Here is a 23,616-nt window from a genome sequence, read left to right as displayed (position 1 = left end):
ACAAACTAGCTAAAGTTGTGTAATGTGTGTGCCAGATCAAACCCTCACCTTTTGATTGCACATCAGAAGTTAAGATGTTTAGGAGGTTTGCCAGAGTCTTGCAGCTAGGTTTGCGAAGGAAGGTGATGATGCATTTTTTAGTCAGATCACCACCGACAATAAAACATGGGTGCACCTCTACGGTCCCAAATCAGAACTAGCCAGTAGGGCTGACAGAGGAACTCAAGACTCAATAGTCTCTTGGCAAGGTTGTTTCAGCCATATTCTTTGACTGGCAAGGCATTCTGCTCATTGATGATTTGCGTAAGTGATGCACAATCAGTGCTGCTTACTGCTGTAGTTTGTTGAAATAGGCGAGGACTGCATATCGCTGCAGAGGCGAGAGCACCAATTTTAGGGGCCACCCTCCTCTACAATAATGCCAGGCCCCATACTGCAGCTCTTGTGGTGTCAAAATTTCAATAAATGTACTGAAATGTGCTGCAGAGTGAAAATTTCATTCTGGAACCATCCCTCAGACTGTGGCTAAGTCATGTCTCCATAGTATCCTGTCTTCCAGGAGAGCTAGTCCTGCAAAATTTGTAAGAGAGATCCTGTGAAGTTTGGAAGGTAGGAAATGAGTTACTCGTTGAAGTAAGACTGTGAGGACAGGTCGTGAGTCATGCGTGGATAACTCTGTCGGCAGAGCACTTGCTCATGAAAGACAAAGGTCCTGAGTTCAGGTCTCAGTCCAACACATGGTTTTAATCTTCCAGAATGTTTCATATTGGCACACACTCTGCTGTAGAGTGAAAATTTCATTCTGGAAGCACTGAATTTAATTTCGGCATCCTCCCCACAGCACAGACCTATTGCCCTGTGATTTCTCATTTGTTTGGGCTGCTTAAAGAAGCTCTGGGAGGGCAATTATTTGAAGATAACATGGAGGAATTTGTGCGAATTGGCTCCTGATGAAGTTGTCTCTGAAGCTTCCAGTTACATTTGGGGATGAATCTGATGGCAGACAGAAGGACTTAATATAATTTTATGTGCATCTGTAATATTAAGTTTTACTGAAACAATCTCACTTGCAACCTTTGTAATTTGTTTCCTGCCTGCTGTGGCACAATCTTCTTTTCTCATTTGTGTATCCTTTCAGTGTACACATGTTTATCCCAAAAATCTCATTGCTGCTTATTTTGCATTTTAGTCATTTTTGCATATCTAGTATTACATGCAGTGATTTTTCAGAAATATTTCAAATTCTGAAACTGTAATGAATGCGAGGGCAGCAGTCATCCTGTAGAGTTTGTGCAGAAAGGCCATTCTGGAGCTGTGAAGCAAACGTCATTTCACAAAACAGAAGATTCCATAGAAAGAATGTATAGTGATTCTCAGTATCTGATTTCATTTCATGTATTAATGTATCGTTTCTTCATCCTTTCAAGTTTCCCTTTTAAACTACAAAATAAGAAATCTAGATTTACACAAAAGACAATTTTGGCATGATGTAATGCTTTTTTGACTGTATTATACTTCATTTATTAACTGATAATGGAAGGGCTATGTACAATTATTCGTTCCCAAAAAGATAGATAGCCTCCAGAAATCACCCTTTCAACTAGCCTTAAAAAAAAATCTTACAAACACTATAACAAGCTGCGTAACATTCTAGTTTTTTAATACTAGAACTAAACACAGCTTTCTTGTAAGGTAGGTTGTCTCTTTTACCTCACATTTGTTTTGCACAGGCTGCATAATGTGATGCAGTATGGGTATTATGTATAGTGAGAACCAATCACTGTTGGATGGGATGTTGGCATCCACTATAAACTAACTTAGTGATGGTGTATGAATGTGGAATGAGCCACTAAAAGTTATTTGATATTTTTTACATTACATTATTACTAAATGTAAATAAAGATTACCATGAGTATTAATAACTCATATAAGCTATGTGGGTGTAATGGAGTCAGTTTCCATAAGTGCTCTTGTTGAATGGAGCCTGTGAGTTTCCATTTGGAGCACACAATTCAATAGCTCCAAATATGTAGGAAAAATTCCTGGTTTTTGAGGATTCAGGAACTGGCTGAGAGAATTTTGTTAAAAGAAGCTTCCCCAGCTGGCATATATCTTCCATGATCTCTCACCATTGTGCCAATGAATTGCAATGGCTGCATATCATCAGTCTCATGCCAGATTACAATAATACAATAACTTTAGATATTCACACAGATACATCCTTTTTGGTCATCAGTCTTCTGAATGATTTGATGCGCCCCACCGCGACTTCCTATCGTGTGCCGACATCATTTCAGAGTAAGTACATGCACACTACATCCTCAATTATTGGTTAGACAGGGTGTACATGAAGTCCAGGAACACTTTCAATTATTTATTGCACTAGAACCAAACATTGTACAGATATCATACACATGTCATTTTGAAAATAAAACCCTGAAGTTTTTTCATGTATAACACAACAGCATAGTTTGGTAATTTGCCGATAGTCATCGCTAGTCACAAACATGGCGAGTTCCGGTGCGGAGTGAACTCCTGTGTGTTGGAGTTCGACAAAAACAAGTGTGCTACAGCTGTTCAACGGATCTTTAGAACCATGGTATGAAGCCACCAACTAGGAAGGCCATTTACCACTGGCACGACAAATTCGTTATGACAGGTTGCTTGTGCCCAGCAAAGAGAAGCAGACATCCCAGTGTGAGTGAAGTGAATGTGGAGCGCGTCACTGGATTTTCCTACTTGGACATGTTGCAGCAATGGCTGATGCCGCAAACACAATCGGACTCTCCGTTCATCTTTCAGGACGACGGGGCTCCACCCTTTTTTTTCATTGTGAAGTTCGTGGGTACCTGAACACGGAGCTGCTGCATCAATGGATTGGTTATGATACAGAAGGGAACAGCTGTTTCATGAAATGGCCTCCCCATCACCAGCTCTCACGCCATGTGACTTTTTTTCCGTGGGGACACATTGAAGATCTGGTGTATGAACTGCCTCTACCATGTGATGTAGCAGAGAGCTCCGGGAGAGAATACGGGAAGCGACTGCCACAGTCGACAATGTGCCATGCTGGGACGGATATGGCAAGAATTCGATTACCATATTGATGTCTGCTGGGTCACTTATGGTTCGCATATGGTTCTTGTGCAATAAATAATTGAAAGTGTTCCTGGACTTTATGTACACCCTGTATATATTTCAACATGTCTTTCACTGCAGATTTTCCCGCTCAACTCCCTCTACAACCATGGAAGTTATTCCCTGATGCTTAACGCAGGTCCTATCATCTTGTCCCTTACCTTGTCAGTGTTTTCAATATGTTCCTTCCTGCACAGAATCTGTGAAGAACCTCCTCATTTCTCTACAGTCGACTTAATTTTCAACATCCTTATATAGCACATCTCAAAAGTTTCAATTCTCTTCTTTTCCTGTTTCCCACAGTCCGTTATTTACTTCCAGGCAATGCTGTGTTCCAGGTGTATATTCTCAGAAATTTCTTCCTCAAATGAAGGGTAATGTTCGATACTGGTATACTTCTTTTAGCCAGGAAAGTCCTCATCCCCTGTACTAGTCTCCTTTTTTATGTCATCCTCACTACTTCTGTCGTGTGTAATTTTGCTTCTAAGGTAGTAGAATTCCTTTACTTCATCTGCTTCTTGGTTACCAATTTTGGTGTACAGTTTTACAATAGTATTATTTCCACTACTCTTCGTTACTTTAGTCTTTCTTCAGTGTACCCTCAATCCATATTCTGCACTCATTAAGCTGTTCATTCCATTCAACAGATCCTGTAATTATTCATCATTTTTAGTGATGATAGCAATATTCTTGGGAAATCTTATCATTGACATCCTTTCACTCTGCACTTTTATTCTACTCTCAAAATTATTTTATTTCAGTTGTTACTTCAATGTGTGGATCAAACAATTGTGGTAAAAGACTGCATCTTTTTAATGTGTGCACTTCAGTCTCGGTCTTCCATTTTTATCATTCCTTCCTGGGTTTTATGCATTGTACTGTATTACTCAGCTTTCCCTGTTACTTACACTATTTTTTTTTTTTTTTTCAGAATTCCGAACATCTTGCACTATTTTATAATGTGATAATCTTTTTCCAGATCCACAAATTGTATGTGTGTGTCTCGCTTCCTTTATCAAGTGCAACATCAGAATGCTCTCGCTGGTGCATTCTGAAAGTCATACGGACAACCACCTCACAGTTCCTCAGTTTTCTCTTCCATTCTCCGGTACATTATTTGAGTAACTAAGGTTGATGCATGAGCTGTTAAGATGAGTGTACAATAGTTTCTGCAATTATCTGCCCTTGCAATTTTTGGAATTGTGTGGATAATATTTTTTCTGAAAGTCTTGAGGTACATCTTCAGTCTAATAGATACTAAACACCAGCTTGAATAGTTGTTCGGTTGCTGGCAGTAATTTTAGAAATTTAAAAGGAATGTGAGCAGTACCTTCAGACTTACCTTATCTCATCCTCCGAAGTTCTGCTAAACTCTTGGTTCTAAAACTGGATCCCCTGTATCTTCCATATCAACTTGAGACAGTTCCTCCCCTCATACATGCCATCAATACACTGTTTCCATCCATCTCAACAAACACGGAGGAAAGAGGGAACTACTCCTCTTGCACCATTAATGTTGATGCAATGACTTGTAATCTAATGAAAGGTTGTTTGGATTTTATATATCCTAAACAACCATTTCCATTTTGATTTTTCCATTTTCCTGCAATCATTTCACTTTAGCTTCACTGCACTCACTATTTATTTCATTCCTAAATGACTTATATCACTGTATTCCTGTTTTGTCCCAAACATTTTTGTCAAAATCACATTATGTGACTGGTTGAGATTGTCACACAGAGCTGCTGTGCCCAGCCCATTGCATCTATCAAGTTACACTGACTCAACTTTTGTCAATCAAACAAAGTGTTTTTTTATGTTTCTCAAGGATTCTTCGCAATTACCTTCTTTTTATCTATATTTGCCTGTCCAGCTTCTGTGATGACCTTTTTCAAGTATTCCTATTTATTATCACAGTATACATAGCCTTACAGAACATCAAATGTATCTAATCACAAATAGAACCAAGTACAAATATGAAATTGTTGGACTTTGCAACTGAGTTTCCACACTAGAGGGACAATAATATGGTGATAGGTTAGAACAGAACACAATTATTACTATGAGGCAATTGTGGTAAAAGTTGCACCTGGCAACTAGCCGAATTCAAAAACATCAACTTATGAGCTGAAGAGTGTAGTTTTTCTGCTCAGTAACAAACAAAAGTACTTAAGGAGAGTAATATTGACATTGGTGAATTCGGCTGTAGTCTAGGCAGAATTGGCCAATTATCTCAGGCAGAGGGGTAAGTAATGCAGCACTGTGGGCTTAAAGTATGTGAGGAGGGGTATGTTTCATTGCTTGATGAATCACTAAAATGAGAGTAGCATAGCTGTTGTTCAGCTGAAACCAACTGATTTCAAAGTGTTGACAGCCTGATCTGAAGCTTGGCCTGACGTCTAGGTTAGATTGAAAGGTGACAGTTTGGTTGTGAACTGGTGAAGCCAACAAATGTGAACACCAAATTAAGCTTGTGGTAACAGACTTACCTGCAGTGTAGCCCAATGTTTATATTCAAGCCATATATAATTGGTCAATTTCATCTGAGTACCAGTCGTACTGTACTCATCTTAGTTGTTCATATTATTTGTCTTCCAGTACTGACAACTCATGGACATGCAAGGTTAGGTTAGGTTAGGTTAGCTGATCAGTGACTGGTATAAATTTTGACACATGTAAAGGGATTTGTGTATGAGCATTGCAAAGATGGTCATTTTCAAGTGCAGTACTTATTTGTAGCAAGAAATATGACATTTGGTAAACATTTGTGATTGTTTCTCATATTGCATAATGTATTTAAATGTAAGTGTAATTAATCATCCACTCACACAGACAATACAACATTTCATCAGGCAATTGGGGTTGCTGACAGTGGCAGCAATCTGGAACCCCTACTGCTGCTAGTCTATTGAATGCCATTAACATACTAATTTATGTAGATTACCAATCTGCCCGAGTTTCCACTCCAATGTCAGTATTCACTCTTGAGCAAAAAAGTTTGACCACCACTGATTTTGGACAATAACACCAACTATTATTTTATATGCCAGATAGCAGAATGGGTGGCAGAATTACGCTACTACCTTTTCCTGTCTAGGGTGGGGTGGGGTCGGGTCCATTTTTCAGTATTTGGCAAATTTTATTATTTAATTTTGTGTCTGTGTGTCCTTCCATATGCCACAGTCATCAAGAGGATTTGGAGGAGGAAAGTCATATGCATCATGTGGTTGTGAATCATCTAAACTTTGTTTTGTGTATTATAATACTTTAAATGGTTGCTTAGAGTTGTCAGAGGCAGAGTTTGCAGACCAGACCAGACTTTGCCTAAAAATCCCACCCATGCTCACCAGTTTATCGGCCCATAGTCATTAATCTGCCAAGCAGATTCGATCTGTTTGTGGATCACTTCCCTGACTTGCAGGCTAGCATGCTGCACATCACATTATATGAAGTAGTAGGCCCTGCCTCATCTGCCTATCCCCTCCGTGCTCCCACTCTAGTACTATACATGCCTCCAATGAACCTACATACTCCTTTCTTTTACTGTATTTTTCTCCCCCCTCCTTCACCTCCCCCACATCCTCACCACATGACTGCACACTCCCAAAGGCAGCAGTAGCGTTTTCACCTAACTCTTACTCTACTCTTCCCCCCTCCACCCATGCCTATTCTGTACCCCCTCCACCCATCACATCCAGATTGCTAGTCTCATCAGATGCAGCTGGACCTTAGTGCCTGGAGACCATGGACATCAATGTATATTTTCTTCTTCCAAAGGATGACTTCATCCGAAAGCTAAGAATATATCTATGACTCCTTTCTCTTGTATCTGTTTCTTTGCTGAGGTACCTTGGTGCCTCTTCTATGTGCTGACAAGGGAACCTCCCCACCGCACCCCCCTCAGATTTAATTACAAGTTGGCACAGTGGATAGGCCTTGAAAAACTGAACACAGATCAATCGAGAAAACAGGAAGAAGTTGTGTGGAAGTATGAAAAAAATAAGCAAAATATACAAACTGAGTAGTCTATGCATATTATATGCTACATAAAGGACAGCTTGAGAGCACGAGCGCCGTGGTCCCGTGGTTAGCGTGAGCAGCTGCAGTACAAGAGGTCCTTGGTTCAAGTCTTCCCTCGACTGAAAATTTTAATTTTTTATTTTCAGACAATTTTTATCTGTCCGTCCGTCCGTCCGATGCGATCACTTTTTTGGGACTGATTATCACATCCACAAGAAAACCTAAATCGTGCGAGGTAGAAGAATCTTTTTACCCATTCGCCAAGTGTACACGTTAGGCGGATCGACAACATATGCCGTCACCAGTGTCATACAGAATATATCAGACGTGTTTTCCTGTGGAGGAATCGGTTGACCTATGGCCTTGCGATCAAACTTTTTCGGTTCCCATTGGATAGGCACGTCCTTTCGTCTACTAATCGCACGGTTTAGCGGTGCGGTCGCAAAACACAGGCACTAAACTTTTTACAGTGAACAGAGACGTCAATGAACGAACGGACAGATAATAATTGTCTGAAAATAAAAAAATTAAAATTTACACTCGAGGGAAGACTTGATCCAAGGACCTCTTACACTGCAGTTGCTCACGCTAACCACGGGACCACGGCGCTCATGAGCTTACTTTCTCCGAGATGTTGTATATCATATGCATAGACCACTCAGTTAGTGTATTTTGCTTATTTTTTTCATACTTCCACACAACTTCTTCCTGTTTTCTCGATTGATCTGTCTTCAGTTTTTCAAGGCCTATCCACTGTGCCAACTTATAACTACATCTGAGGGGGGTGCGATGGGGAGGTTCCCTTGTGAGTAGCAGTCTATGAAGATTCAAGTGAAGTTGTGGTTCAAAACAGTATCAAAGAACAGTGTAGCTTTGGAAGTGCAGGTGAAACATTTGTCCTAAATAGTAAACACAATGGTGCTGTATCATGTATTTTGGTCTGAACAAATTTCACGTTTAATTGAAGTAATTTTGTTACAGGCTATTATACTGTAGGGATTATATTTTTACCATATGCCACATTCAAGTGAAGTTGTGGTTCAAAACAGTATCAAAGAACTCTGCCAATTTTAATGTTTCTGTGGTAATTTTTCTGTAAAAGGGGCTATTAAAAAAAAGTAGTTATTTTATTTTTCACAAGTGCTCCATGTTATGTGTTATTTAAATTCCTTAAAGTTTAAAATTGAAGTTAATGATTACACAGCTTTATGTTGGTGGTCTGTAACAAATTGCAAAGTTTAGGAAGGGGGCATAAAACTACTGAACAGCCCTGGATGCTGGGCATCTGTTACCCCATAGGAAGGAATTTGGTCATACATCTTGGGTGGGTGGGTGTGGAGAATTTCACCCACAGCATGGTATTCTCAGGGTGGTGTAGTTCTGCCATTCATTCTACAACAGTGGTGACAGTGTGAATGTTTTGGAGGGCATATGGGGAGTTTTGGACACCAAGCCAAAGCAAGAAAAGATGTGCAGTGGTTACAGGGACATGGAATGGCAGTTTTGAAGGTATCCTGTATTGCACAGTGGGCCAGATGCAACTGGCTTTCCCTTGCGTGTGTAAATTTGACCCACCTCTAGAACCTGCAGCTCTGCACATTTAAGGACACCTGCACTGTCCATTCACATGGGACAGCCTGAATAACCACCTTTTGCAGTGCGAACTGCTGCGAGATGTGGAGGAAGAGTGTCAACAAAGGTCTGGAACATACCAATATGGATGTGGAATCGTGCTGACTCCAGTGCTGTGGTCAACTACACTAGGTTTCTTGGTTCAGCATCCATGGTATGAAGAGCCTGATTGAGGTGGTCCCACAGATTCTCAATTGGGTTCGAAGCTGGGAAGTACAGTAAACTCCTCTTGGCACTCTCTGAACCACACATGTACACTGTGAGCTGTGCGACATGCTACATTGTCCTGCATGTAGATGCCATCTGCTGAAGAAAAACTGCATGTTGGTGTGGTCATGGTCACCAAGGATAGATACATACTTCCGTTGATCAATTGTGCCTTCCAGTATAATGAGATCACTCACAGAATGCCCTCCAACCTGCACTTTTATGATAATTGTTACAAAGAGTTTGTTTTCAGGCACTTTACACTGTACACATTGATGGCCTTCTGCCCGGTGGAGCATAAAACATGATTAATCTGAAAATGCCACGTGTCACCACTCAATGGACATACAGTTGCAGTACTGGTGTGCAAATTCCAGTCTTTGTTGCCAATGACCAGCAGTCTGTATGGGTGTATGAACGAGGCAAATGATGTGGAGCCCATACACACCAATGTTGACAGAACAGTCATTGAGAAAACACTGTTGGCGGCCCCTTGGTTCGCCTGAGCGGTCAGTTTCTCAACAGTTGCACATCTACTAGCCCATATACACCTCTGTAGCAGCCGTTCATACTTGTTCTTTGTGGCCTACGCTGCACCACAGTTGCCTCAGAAGTTTTGGATAGCGCTATTTTGCCATGCATAGTACACTTTAAATACGGCATCATGCCAACAGTTCACAAACTTAGCCATTTCGGAAATGCTTCCACCCTTGGGCAGAAAGACAATAGTCATGCCCTTTTGGGCGTCAGATAAATCGCTCTGTGTCCACATTACAACAGTGACTGCACTGTTTTCTGTGTCCCCCTGACACACTGTATAGCACTTCTAGTGCTGCCACCTGTGCGTGGTTATTGCACATTGATGTTGAACATAGGCAGTGGTCACTATAACGTGACTGGACTGTGTAAGTCCTGATAGTCAGTGGATTAAACTTGTGATGAGAATTCTGTGACAGCTGGTTCAAACTCAATATTTTTAACTTGGTTGACATGGCTTCGAAATCTGACAGCATTTTATTCAGTCATGCCAACATAAAAGACATCGGGACATTTGCCTGAAGTAATGTAAATTGGTGACCCACTGAAACACTAAATGGAGATTTGAATCTCATAACTGAAAGAGTCTAGTCTGATCGCAAGAAGGGAGGAACAAGGTAGAACAATTTCCACATAGCAACTTGGTCTCCTAATCACACTAACTCTTAAAAACTGTGATTCTGATATTTCTTGTCTTAATTATACAACAGTAAATACAGCTGCCAAGAAAACATACTTTATTTAATCTTTGCTTCAAATTTAACAAAAGTATAACAGTCATAACAAAATATTAAATCAGCAGACTTAATATGTATACAGAAACTGTATGTTCACCACAATGGTAAAGTATATCATTCTATTATTCCTATAGCACAAAGTTTTCAACATCTTGCTATACTTCAAACAGTACCAGAATCTTAATCCACATGACATTATCTGTCATTACAGTTTATGACAGCAGCAGTTTACAACAATTCACTATGACACTCTATACAAGACTGATGAAAGACATTGTATTATCACAATTCAAGGTGGGTAAAAGCAAACTACGAGAGCATGGAGTACATAAGAACAATGTTTAAGGGGAAAAACAATCCATTTGCTTGGCTGTTACTTGCTGATCAATTATTTTCTCAAGTACAATAAAAAAATACATCTCTTTAAATTACCAAGTACACTTAAAAGTTAAAATGACTATTTAAGACACAAGTTTACATCTTATTGTTTTGTTCATATTACTGTCCATTCCAAAGTTACCATCTAAAATTGTAAGCCAGCGTAAACTGCGTCAATACAGCGTATATTTGTACAATGCTTTGAAATTAACAACATTGCTGATGGGAAATTTATGCATTCCCAGAAATATACAATCACACAAAACTAAGCATATTTTGTGTCTCTTCGAAAACGGTATTGATATCTGAAATACCAGACTAGGGCAACAGCTTTCAGCAAGACCAGTCATACAGAAGGCAAGTATGAAATACTGAAAGTGAAGCCCTCTTCTAAAACAATTTTCTGAACAAAGCTGTTATTAAAAAACTACAATCGAGCAGCTGATTACACCAAAGCTCTAAACACATTTAGTTACTCTTCGTTCATATTTTTCTATGGTTAAAATAAGTCACTCTTATATGTCTTGCTGTGGTATGACCTTACATCATTATTCTTAAAAGCTAGTCCCTGCATGCAGGGCAGACATTAGGGCAGGAGAGTGTGGGCAGTAATACTTTGACCAGCATAAGTAAAGATATTTACCACACACAATAAAGACTTATCAGATCTGTGTGCTGAAGCGTGGCCTTGGGAGATCACCAAACACATCACTCTCTCCGTGTACACTTTTTGCCAGAGCTCTGATGGAAGCAGCAATATCCACAGGATCTTGAGGGTAATGCTGCAAAAGAACAAAGGCATCACAGCTACTCTGATGCCATTTGACTTAACTACTAATCTTTTTTGTCTAATAATAATAATAATAATAATAAACAGCCTCTACCTAATAAGACACTCACTGTGAATTCTTGAGATGAGTACTAAAAATACAAGGATGTAATAAAAATATGGTTTCTCACAAATGATACCCACAAATATTCAAGAACTGTCTTGTCTAGCCTAGATTTCTTGATGGAAGCCCATAGTACTGAGAGTAAACATAAAAAAGAAACAGGTCTGTAAACCCAAAAACCATCTTCTGATGGTTATGGTAATGACAGTTAAGCACTTTTTATAAAAATTACTGAAAAACTGAATTAGAATAAATTTATAACTAAAACAGCATCAGCTTTCCCTTCAAAAAGTAAAATCTATCTGCCAGCTTCCAAACAAACTTTGTAGAAGTCAGAAATACAGAAGATGCTGTCACTTTAATTGTTATTTCGCAATGCTGCTGGAACTGGCTGGATATAATGAATTCCAACTGAAAAGCATGCACCTGGGACTGGCAACACACATTTAACCTACTCTGGAGTATAACAGTTTCATATACTGAAACAACCGCATGCCCCACAACAGCCCGATGTCTTAAGGATGCCTTCTCAGATAGACACTTTTTTTCTGTATGATCCATCAAGAGACAACATTACTTCTACCATACTGTATTCTTCTCACCCACTGACAAATTACACCCCATCACTTGGCAACTACCTTTAATTTACATGTTTAATATTTTCAAGACATCAATTGTATGCCCCTCCCCTCTTCAGAGGGAATGATTGCAAATTTTTAACTTACCACATCCTCTTCAAATTCACCGCTGTGCCTCTGAGTGGGCACATATGCAGGCACATTGACTGGAAGTGATTTAGCTAAGTGGCTGCTAGAGCTTCTGCCACGTGGAATGTGTATTCCTTCATCATGGCTTCCTGATTCTGTAAAAAATAAACATGGGTTTCGATAAAAAACAACTTGGATATCACCCTGGACAAGTAACATCTTATGTGTTTTCCAACTGACAATCTCTCTACCAATGAACTGCCAACAATGCACAATATGTCAAACTCTGTCAGCACCTCTGTATAAATTTTTGTAAACCCTGATACAACATGTATTGCGTAGCACACGTGTGGTGTGTCTAAGCTAAGAGCTAAGCCCTGATTTCCAATAATAGTGTCAGCGAAGCCAGCTGCTTTCAAATACACATCTTATGGTATGCCTCACATGTTCTTGTGAGATAGGAACATCTGGAGATAATGACCATCTCTGTAGCTGAATGGACAGTGTTGCTAGCTTCAGTGCAGGAGGATCTGGTTTTGTTTCCCAGTACCACTTCAGGATTTTTTCTGACATACGGATGTCTGGAACAGGGCCCGCTCAGCCTCACGAGGCCAAATGAGGAGCTGCTTGAATAAAGGAACTGTGGTACCATCAGGATTTATCTACTGGTAATAACGACTGGAGGGATTTCCGACATGCTGATCACATGTCCCACCATCATAGATCATTCTTTGCACTGCCTTGTAGGCAGTAGTTAGCCAGTCAGAATAGACCTCAAGATTAATTCCTGAGTGGTGTTTACATCTAGGAACATCTCTGTGAAATCCACCAAGTTCGCACCTGTTGCCACAATTTTCCAAGGAGATTGTATTTCGTTTATGTGCAGACTAACCAACGAATAAAAATGTGTGCCAAGGACAGATGTCAAACCCAGGTCTCCTCGTCACTAGATGTACACACACTAACCGCTACACCACCTCGGCACATTGGCTATGGACTATGCTAGCACATTTCCCGTCTCAATCCAAATTCACGTTCACACCTTGGCCCACTTGGCATTCCCCCCAAAACTCAAACAGCAATGCAGAGGCTCTCCAAGTGTCCCAATAAAATCTTCTCAATCTACAAGCCGTATCATTTCAAATGAAATGCTTAATCTTTTGATAGCTGCTGCTGCCGCCATCATCACCAGGAGTTGAAATCCCTGCCTTCCAGAGCTAGCATGGTGTTCTGGTTATACAAACGTGATAGCAGCATCTGGAACCTTACAATTTCAAATGTGGCGCCAGCCAGCCACGATGTCACTCAGTTTTGTGACAGGATGGAGCCATTAGAAGCTGCCCAACTCACCTTCCATGAATGCAGAACTCCAGCCCTCTCTAGAATGTTCCAAATAAACTTTTTTCATTTACATATCAATTTGTGCTACCTGAACACAATGACTACAACTCATCGTGTGTATTCATGCAGCCTTTCCTAAGTCCATGACACAAATTAATCAAAATGAATGTTTTTGAGAGATTTTGAAACTCTTGCCTTTTATCTTGATCACAAAGACCAACACTCATCCTGAATAAAGGGTTGGAAGCAAACATGGAGGGTATTATGAAGATAAAAATATGAGCCAACCGACATATGCTGATATATGAAAAGCTGGCAAGTCATAGGGGTTTATCTGGAAACATATCATATAATGTAATGGTTCAAAAAGTTTGATGTAAAAGCCTTTTTAGTGAAATAACTGTTCCAGGTGGAACAGTTTTACTATGTTCCCCCATACAAAAGGCCAAGTGTTTCAAGTCATCATATAACAAAAACCAGCCTGGGAAAGAAACTGAAAAGGTAACATTTTCCCACCAAATGTGATGAGTCAATTAACAAAATTCTATGATTCCTTTTGTATGGAAGTAAGGATGTTGCTCTGTCATTGCAAAACACTTTTAATCAACAATAATTAACCCAAAAGGAAGACCTTTGCATCTAATGTGTCAGTACAAGAAGTTCAGTGTAATGCATCCACAAATACAGCACAAAATGAGAACATCCACTTGAAGATGTAAAAATTGAAAGTCTCAAAAGAGAAGTGGTCTCTTCAAACAGGAAAATACAATGTCAGATGTACAGCATTTGGCTTTTTATTCTCATCATACATTCACTCAATCAATACTGTTTTCCACTTATCATGGGACTGTTGCACCTCCACTGATTTCTCTAATCCAACTTCATATTCTACATAATCATTAAGTTTTTCTTTCGCCATGTTTCATCTTGTTCTCAAGCTACCCTTTTACAACTAAAGGTAATTCATAGTACGTCCATGGATTTCTCATTTTAATTAGTAAAAATGAAGGCGAGCAAAATCTTCAAGAGTGTTATGAGCGATTCATTTAGGAAGTACGAGGTTTCTTTGACATACAGGAAGGATCTTGGCACTCCAGTGCCACTGAAACAGTCTGCAGAATCAAAACCAACAAGACAATACCGCTTTTGTAATTTTATGTAGAGTTGCCAATGAAGCAACTTTCATTCTGTTTTCTATGTTGTCACATGTACACATTACTTGTGTGACTGTCACCATAACGCAGGCTGTTCCATCTGGATCGTACTGCACTGGCTGAGTGCAAGCAAGCAGGGCTGGCCAAGATTGGCTCACACTTCTGCAGAATGCATACAATACAGCATTTTGATCTCCTCCATTTATAACTCATACTGCCACTGTTTGGCTATTTGTGTATTTGTTTGTGCAAGTGTTTTATTTCTTTCTGGCCTGCCTCTACAGTACAGGACCAATTTAAAAGGAGGACTCACTTCTTTGGTAGTGTTTCAAACCTAAAAGCTATGGATGCCATAGACACCATGTATAATCAACAACTCATTCTGTCTGTAATACTTGCCTGTATTTCTCATTTCTAGATCTAGGGCAACTAGAAACCAAAATAAAGACAATATGCTATTGTGTAAGTCAGAGAACTATGGACAATTGCAAAATGGCAAACAAAAATGCATATAACTATATTTTGGAATTGGCTGTTGGCAACATCAGTGACATACAAAGAAGGTGGTATCTAGATCACTGATCTCCTGCTCTTGCTTTTCTTTAATTTGAGGTGAACAACTTGAACCAATGTTTGAGTGGCTATTCTAATTTTAGAACACTGGGGTTTTGAAAAATACATTTTCACTGGAAAATATTCGAGTATGTATAGCAGAAACTGATCACACTGATTACTGATCTTCAGAATCCAAGAATAGCATCTCATTTCCTGTAGAAACATTACACAACTCATTTAGAAAGACCTATAAAGTCAACAGTACCCTGCAATATACTGTACTACAATCTATCTAAATGTTATACAAAATAGCTACATACAAGTCATTACACATAGTGAATTACTGCTATGTTAACTATCCCATGTCTCATGAAAGCTTGAAGATGACAGTAACTGAAGCTAACAGGTATCTCACAATTAGTCATATACAATGTATTGGTCACATTAAAATGAAGACAGAGCTGCCAATATTCACGTGGCATGTTCAGAAGTTCCTAATGACCATCATAAACATTAAATGTTCACATCTAAAATGCATGTGCTGAACCAGGATATGTCATTCAACTGGAGTAAAACATGAAAATGATGAGTGCTGTTGACAAAAGTTCCCTACCATTATCTGAAGTCATAAGTAAATTATACCACACTTCCAAGATACATAGATGGAGATTTTGTAGATATAAAGAAAATGTAAAAATCAATCAGGGAAGTTTTCTTCCATAAATAAAGTTCATCAATAGTTCAATAGTGAATGTGTAGGTATACAATTTAACATTGCGTCATCCTAGCCAGTAACAAACTCCCAACATCTGTAGTGACACCCAGAAAATCATTGTTTGGATGGCAAAACTCCTTCCATGAAATCATCCTAACAGGGTCAATCAAGATCTGCGTGTCACACTGATGAGGAGTTCATTTGTGACAGAGAAGCAGCTCAGATGGGTCAAGGATTGGTGAACATAGCTTACACTTAAAACATTTGGATAGGCCTAGAATAAACACGCTGAACAAATAGAACAATTACACAAACAGTCGCATAATACACGTTTTGTGCAATAACCATCACCATTTAAGCACAAGAATACTAGTACCTCTCACACTCTCCTTGGAGTCTTAAGGCAACTGGGCATGCCAGCTGAAATTTGGAGGTTGATGCAAAAAGCCATAATACTAAAAAATGCGTGGGTTCTCAGAGAATGGGAAGTGGAGGCTAAAGAAAAAATATTGTGCCTTAGTTTTCAGTAACTCTTAGGTTACTTTCAATTGGAAGTTTACCACTGTAAGTGAAACTATAATAAATGCATAGTAATAGGCAGATGAATGGAATAAACAACATAGGAAATTCATGAAGAGATTTTGGGAATTTAAGATTGGGGAAGGGGGGGATGCACCCCCCCCTCCCCTCCCCCCCCCCCACCCACCACCAACACCCATTCACAAGTTTAAAAGCACTCTTAAATTGGTAAAACATTTCAGTAATGATGATGATGATGATGATAATAATAATAATAATGATAATAAAATACTGTCACACACCATCAGTATCTGTTTCATCCTCAGACTGAAGTATTTCTCCAGGGCTGGTATCATCCATGCCATCCAAATCGAAAAGACCTTCAGAATCAAAAGAGCCTCCATTTCCATTACCAGGCATGCTACGAGTGGAAATATGAGCATGCACCTTTGTAGGCTGGTGCCTATCAGTCTTTGAGTTTGAATTCTGAAACAAACACGAATAAGGCTGAAAATATACAGAAGATGAAATATTTTAATATTTTACTACGAAGATTTGGTGACTAACAGATAATTACTGTCAGTACATTTTAAAAGTAACAGTGTAGAGGAAACTACTACTCTCTCTTTGTTGTTGTTGTTTTTTTAAAATAATACAAATTTTACGTTTATGACACTTGGTACTGTTTAAATTTGGTAACTCTGTTTAGGAAATTTGTAGCCAGCCTGTATGTAGAAATTTTCTTTTACTTAGTCTCAAGCTGTATCAAAGAAAACTTAAGAAATCATAGTGTTGATGACTTTCAGATACATTGCATCTATGAAATCTCTATACCTTGGAAGAGACAATCAGAACACTTCAGCCAGAACCTTTCTTTCCCTGATCACTAAAAGCCAAACTGGCTGGAACAATGGTAGCTCTACTTTAAACTAAGCAGCAACACAGTTCCTTACTCTCATTAGATGGAAATATTATGTATAACTCAAGAATATTGTACTACAGAACAAATGAACTGCTTACAGTTTGCACAAGTGGATTGTGCCTGTTAGCCTGGCGACCGTCTACACGCGATGAAGGCTGTTTCAGAGCGACACGAGGGCCTTGCAGTGATCCACCCGGCAGACCTCCAGCCTGAATAGAGGAAGGCACAACAGCACTGTGTGGTGCTGATGGTGTCTTACTGATAGGCTCTGCGGACTCCTTCTGTATTTGAAGTGTCATCTCATGCTCCTGTGAAACTTCCATTAGCAGCCTGAAACAAAATACGTGCTCTCAGTGGTCATATTCCACTACTACTTATACTTTAGTGATCAAACACACGAGAATACATAATCGCTGTAAGTCTCTCTGCTGATTCATCACTGTTCACATAACAGACCATACACTAAAAGCAGCATGTAAGTTAGGCCGCAGCTATTTAATCACACAAAAAATATATGTTAATAATAAAGTCAAGCCAGTCTAGTGTCCAACAGTTAGCAACTTTCATTACATTACTTCACTATTAGTCACAAGTCTATGTCACTTTTCTGAGAAATGAGCTATAATAATTTTCTCAGCATTCATATATTGTGAATAGTTAGTACAGTTTATCTACTTATACAAACTGATATCACATAAAATTCTATTTGCTGACACTGTACAGCAAACTGTGGCTAAAGAAACAAATTTCAACTGGTACAGAAGTTCATCTTTTCTCACCAGCTACAGAACATCTGCGTAAAAATAACTCATTCCTTGCCAACACACCCACATATGAACACAAACCAAATGTCAGCAGTTTTCTGCTCCTTTTGAGAGAATGTACACGCACTGACATGTAACATACCACTTCAGAGAAGTTGTGTGTTGCCCAATGCTTGTAGTACTGACACAAAGATGATCGTGAAACTTACAGTTAAATTTGATTGGACACGCATATTGTGTGGAGAATTCTTACTGCTTATTCATGTTAATGACTGTGATATACACAGTATTTCTGCAAGGAGGAGGTGGTGCTGGCAGCTTGGTCACGCTTTGCAGCACCTGCTGGTTTGGCAATCACTCCATGCAGCCGCACTCCTGCTTCAGAAACAAATTGCACTCCATGGAATAGCACACACCATGAAAATGGATTATGTCATGAGAAGAAAGAAGAGTTAGATCAGCTCTAGAGTCTCCTCTGAAGTCTGGTAGAGAGCTGACTATTAACCGTATATCAATTTGCAACACTTGATGTAATTAACAAATCACACTGGCAGACAGTTGTATATATAGCGTGTTTTAAAGTTGTATAAATATATGCACATTCTTCAGAGAGTGACTTCTGTAGTTCGGTAGCTTATTGGAATTAGATAAGCATGATTTCCATCTCAAGCACAGGCAAACTGCACGGGAGATAAAGTCAACAAAATCAAGAAAGAAATATCACGAGGGGAGAGATACTCTGGATAAACAAGTCAGTAGCTTGAGATCTGTACACTACAGCCTCGGAATTATTACATGAACCCCCCCCCCCCCCCTCTGAGTATCTGCCAAACACAGTAAGAAAAATACTGACACACAGCCTACACATAAAATAGCAAATCACATAACAATGTATAATTAAAAATTCAAGGCACCATATCTCTGGTAGCTAAGATTTGAAGCGAATGCATAAACAGATTCAGCACACACAATAACTTCAGCATCATGTAAATGTATACACTGACATCTGCTGTAATACAGCAGGGATCGTCTGTTTTTCATGTAATATTCAGAGAAAGAGAGAGAGAGAGAGGGCATGCACGCGCGCCACACACACACACACACACACACACACACACACACACACACACACACACACAGGGGAGGGAGGGGGTATATATGTTCCTGATGTATGTTTGCATTCTGAATATTTAGTTTATTGTCATTTGTTTTTGTAATGATATTTCTTAATTTCATAATTTAAACAAATAATTTGGCCTAACTCTTGCAGTAGAAGAAACTGGTAAAAAGACACAATTTTTCGATGTATTCAGTTAATTTAATGAGTTAAGTTTTAATTGTATTTTCTGAATATTTCACTTTAAACAAATTAACTGTGGAATAAATGTTAAACAATTAGGTCGTGTGTAAAAACAGTGACAGTGTCTGCTCCATACAGACCTGATTATTCTTCAAGAACTGTGAACTTTGTGGTTATGTTTTTACTGCTCATAGATGTTCAACAGAAAACTATTGTAGCAGTATGTGAAGTTTCTCCTGAAAACTATTAATGAGGCTCATGGAAAGTTTAAACAATAGTGCACTGGCCATACATATATAACTGTGTATTATTGGGGGGGGGGGGGGGGGGGGGGTTGTGTAAACAGTGCAAGTAAAAGACTGTGCAATGCAGCTATGCATATGCCTGCTACATTATTTACGGTAATCAGTGTCCAAAACACAAATCCCAATTTTCAGCCAGTGTAGTGATCAACACCGAGGACAAACAAATGAAATAAATAAAACAGGCAGAACCACTACACATTATGTTGCCTCAGCCTCTGTATTCATTGGATGTGGCCCCCTGCGACTTTTTTACTCCCCGTGGGTGAAGAGAACCATGAAAGGACATCATTTTGCCACCACTTATGAGATAAAAACAGAATCGCTGAAGAAGCTGAACACTGTAACAAAATACGAGTTCTAGAGTGCTTTCAAGACTGGAAAAAGAGTTGGCACAAGATATTATATATGAGGAGGATTATTGTGAAAGGGGGCAAAGTACATGGTGGTGATGATGAATAAATAAAAACGCAAAAATTCCTGGTACTTTTGATGACACCTCATACTTATCCTGTATAGATTTTGCTCGGTACATTTTTATACAGACAACTGTACTGCATTTACTGTGTGTTTCTACACAAGAAAGTGTCTGATGATGTTTTACTATGTGTGTTCTAGGCAACTACTGAAGAAGGGATAGGATGACAGAACGGGCGATGCTTGGCACTGATCACACTTAGCAAAAAAGGGTGAGTAGATATGAGCAGTATGTTTTCCCAAACATTTTTTTTAACCTTTGCTTGCCCCACTCATTTTCTCCATTTCTACATGCCCTATCCTCTACTCTCTTCCTATGTCAATCTATCCATGCAACCACTCTGTGGCATCATATATCTGAATTATATACAGACAAATACTATCACTTTGTGGCCTGGAAATTCTCTATAATGGAGACTTATCTGCCCTATATTGCTCTAAAAAGTGTATTAATGAAACTGTCCTATATTGCTCTAAAAAGTTTCATTAATAAACTGCCCTCATATCTGCTGCATGAACAATGACAGCATTAAAAGGAATTGAGTTCCACTGTTGACACCATGACTATCAATAGCAATTATTCATCCACAGTAAAAGTTGACACCACTTGTCACCTCTTTGATTAGCTCTATCCTCATTCCCAAGTGATTATATGAGACAAAATATTCAGTAGTATAGCCTATTGTGCTGGTTATCTTCGAATGTTTGTGCGCATTTACAGTAGAGCCTCAAATCAGTGAACTCACTTTTAAGTAATTCTCCCATTTAATGAATATTTCTGTCGCTCCCGGTGAAACTCCCATAAAAACAATGTTACTGCTTTCCATTTTTAACAAACCCCACCTTAACAAAAACTCCACTTTTAAGGAATCAAGATGAAACATTCTGCCTATTAAAATCCAAGTTTTGCGCAATTCTTAACATGTCCAAGTGAGTTTCTAATTTATTTCAGTTTCACATAGGTCATATTTCTTTCTGTCAACACACTTCTAGATTATAGTCTTTTGGTCAGTAGCTAATTCCTTGTTAGTGATATTGGGAAATGCAATGAACCAATCGAAAAGCTGTTTCCCTCCTTTCTACAATGTGGCCTTGTTCATGTGATCTTACATCACAATCACTGAGTGTACGATGCATAAGCTGAGACATGTAGTTGTTTATTGTTCAATTTACCAGAAAATTTTATTTTTAGAGTTATAGTCTGCAAATACACAGAGCTAACAGTTCAACAAAAGCAGATGATCATCCATGATGTCAAAGACGATCATAACACAAAAATTTCCATAGGGCAGGAAAGTATGATCTGGTGCTTTTTTTTCCATTGTGTAGCATACTCAAAAACAACAGACAGCTGGATGGATCATTTTAAAGACTTCATAATCTTTCATTTCAATGCGTAAGTGGTGAAAGTATGGCTGTAGATGTACAAAACGTAAACTATTGGAAGACCATTACTTTGCCACAATGAGTACAGAGTTATGAGCCCAGAGATATTTTCACAACACAAATGAAACTGGCATCTTTTATAATTTACTTCCTGCAAAAATATATTCTGTTAAGGGATAAAAATGTCTCAGAGGTAAACAAGCAAAGAATGACAGTTACTGTGTGTAAATCGTGATGCAAGTGAAAAGTTGTCCCCTCTAATAATAGGAAAATTTTAAACTCATAGGTTTTTCAAAAACATCAAAGCACCTCCTTGTACTTAAGCATACAACAGTAGCAACTGGATGATGTCAGAAATCTCCATAAGATTCTTCAGACAGGTGCAGCAGGGAGGAAAATAGTACTTATTACTGACTGATGACATTTACAACCCAAGAAAACATCATTTCTGAAGAATGTAAATATTGTATTCCTTCCTCCAAACTGCACAAGCCATCTGCAGCCTCTGGACTTGGACATAATACATACTATTAAAGCCAAACTCAAAGTAGCAGCTGTGCAGAAGTCAACTGCATTCCTTCAAAAACTGTGCCACCTCACTTGATGCTGGTTGTGGTACATTAGCTGCTGTTGAAGATGACCTTTTTCAATAGAATAGAATGGAATAGAATCACGTATGTTCCTGAAAATGTGACATTCCAGGGCTTTGTTTCTTGTCACGATGATGCCCCAACTCCACACTTGAGATGAACGCAAGTGGGATGTGTGAAGTACTTGTGAAAAAACACTGTGAGATAGGAAGTAGTTGTGACAACAAAAAACAAAAAAAGAAAAAGAAGAAGAAGAAGAAGATGACATTATTGCAACAAGTTTCATAACTGCTGTACAAGGAATTAATACTGTCAGTAGCTAATTTTCTTCTTTTAATGTAGACAATTCAGTTCAAACTAATATCAATCAACTGGGGCAACATCATCCATGACAACCCCTTCCTAACAACAGTCTATATAAGAATAGGGTTGGTTCTCCAAAAATCTTGAGAAGTAGCGTACCAGACCCAACCTGAAATTGGCTGGATGAAGAACACAGCACAAGCAGTAAAATTTAACAACAGTAAGAATGAATTTTCGTATTGGGAGCCAGTGGCAATTGGCATAAGAACCAAAAATCAATGTTACAAAACGTTGTTCTGTATGGAAAGTACTGAACAAGCAAACTGCATCATCTTAATTATCTCTGTTAAGGTCTCAGAGGTTGGCACATGTTAACCTACAAAACTTGATGGAATTGGCCGACTGCAGTTTGATTCAAAATTTAAAATAAAATGCTTTACACAAATACGCTACAAACCACCACACAGTGCATGGCAGAGGGTACCTTGTACCACTATTGGTCATTTCCTCTCCTGTTCCACTCACAAATAGAGCAAGGGAAAAATGACGGACTGTATGCCAGTCTTAATTTCTCTAAGCTTATCTTCATGGTCCTTAGGCAAAATGTAGACTGACAGCAGTAGAATCACTCTGCAGTCACCCTCAAATGCCAGTTCTCTAAATTTTTTCAACAGCGCTCCTCGAAAAGAAGGTCGTCTTCCCTACGGGAATTCCCTTTGGAGTTCCCGAAGCGTCACCTTAATACTTGCATGGTGTTTGAACCTTCCGGTGACAAATCTAGCAGCCTGCCTCTGATGTTCTTGCACCTTATCTTCATGGTCTTTAAGTGAAATGTATGTTGATGGCAATAGTATAGTTCTGCAGTCAACTTACATTTTTCTACACTTAGACCATGCTGTCATGCATCACACCAACTACAAATTTTGTCTAAGTCATCTTATATATTCCTACAGTGCCTCATATTAGATGGAGCCCGCTACTTTGTGTTTGAAGATCATTGTACTTCATACAGATTTGTACAATTTGTTATGAACAAAAG

The 23,616-nt window shown here is 39.0% G+C and overlaps 1 protein-coding gene across 1 annotated transcript in view; it reads right to left on the bottom strand.

Annotated features, from left to right (window-relative positions):
• Positions 1–10,248: 10,248 nt before the first annotated feature.
• Positions 10,249–23,616, bottom strand: part of LOC124622462 — a 35,364-nt gene continuing 21,996 nt past the window's right edge. The window contains exons 5-8 of the mRNA XM_047148165.1: positions 17,554–17,785; positions 16,836–17,019; positions 12,268–12,404; positions 10,249–11,431 (exon numbers count right to left, since the gene is read on the bottom strand). Coding sequence (XP_047004121.1) covers positions 11,312–11,431; positions 12,268–12,404; positions 16,836–17,019; positions 17,554–17,785 — 673 coding nt within the window. The 3' untranslated portion in view covers positions 10,249–11,311. The remainder of the gene's footprint in view (positions 11,432–12,267; positions 12,405–16,835; positions 17,020–17,553; positions 17,786–23,616) is intronic.

This window comes from Schistocerca americana, chromosome 7 (genome assembly GCF_021461395.2).
Source record: "Schistocerca americana isolate TAMUIC-IGC-003095 chromosome 7, iqSchAmer2.1, whole genome shotgun sequence".
Lineage (NCBI taxonomy): Eukaryota > Metazoa > Arthropoda > Insecta > Orthoptera > Acrididae > Schistocerca > Schistocerca americana.
This window is presented reverse-complemented; position numbering and strand designations above follow the sequence as displayed.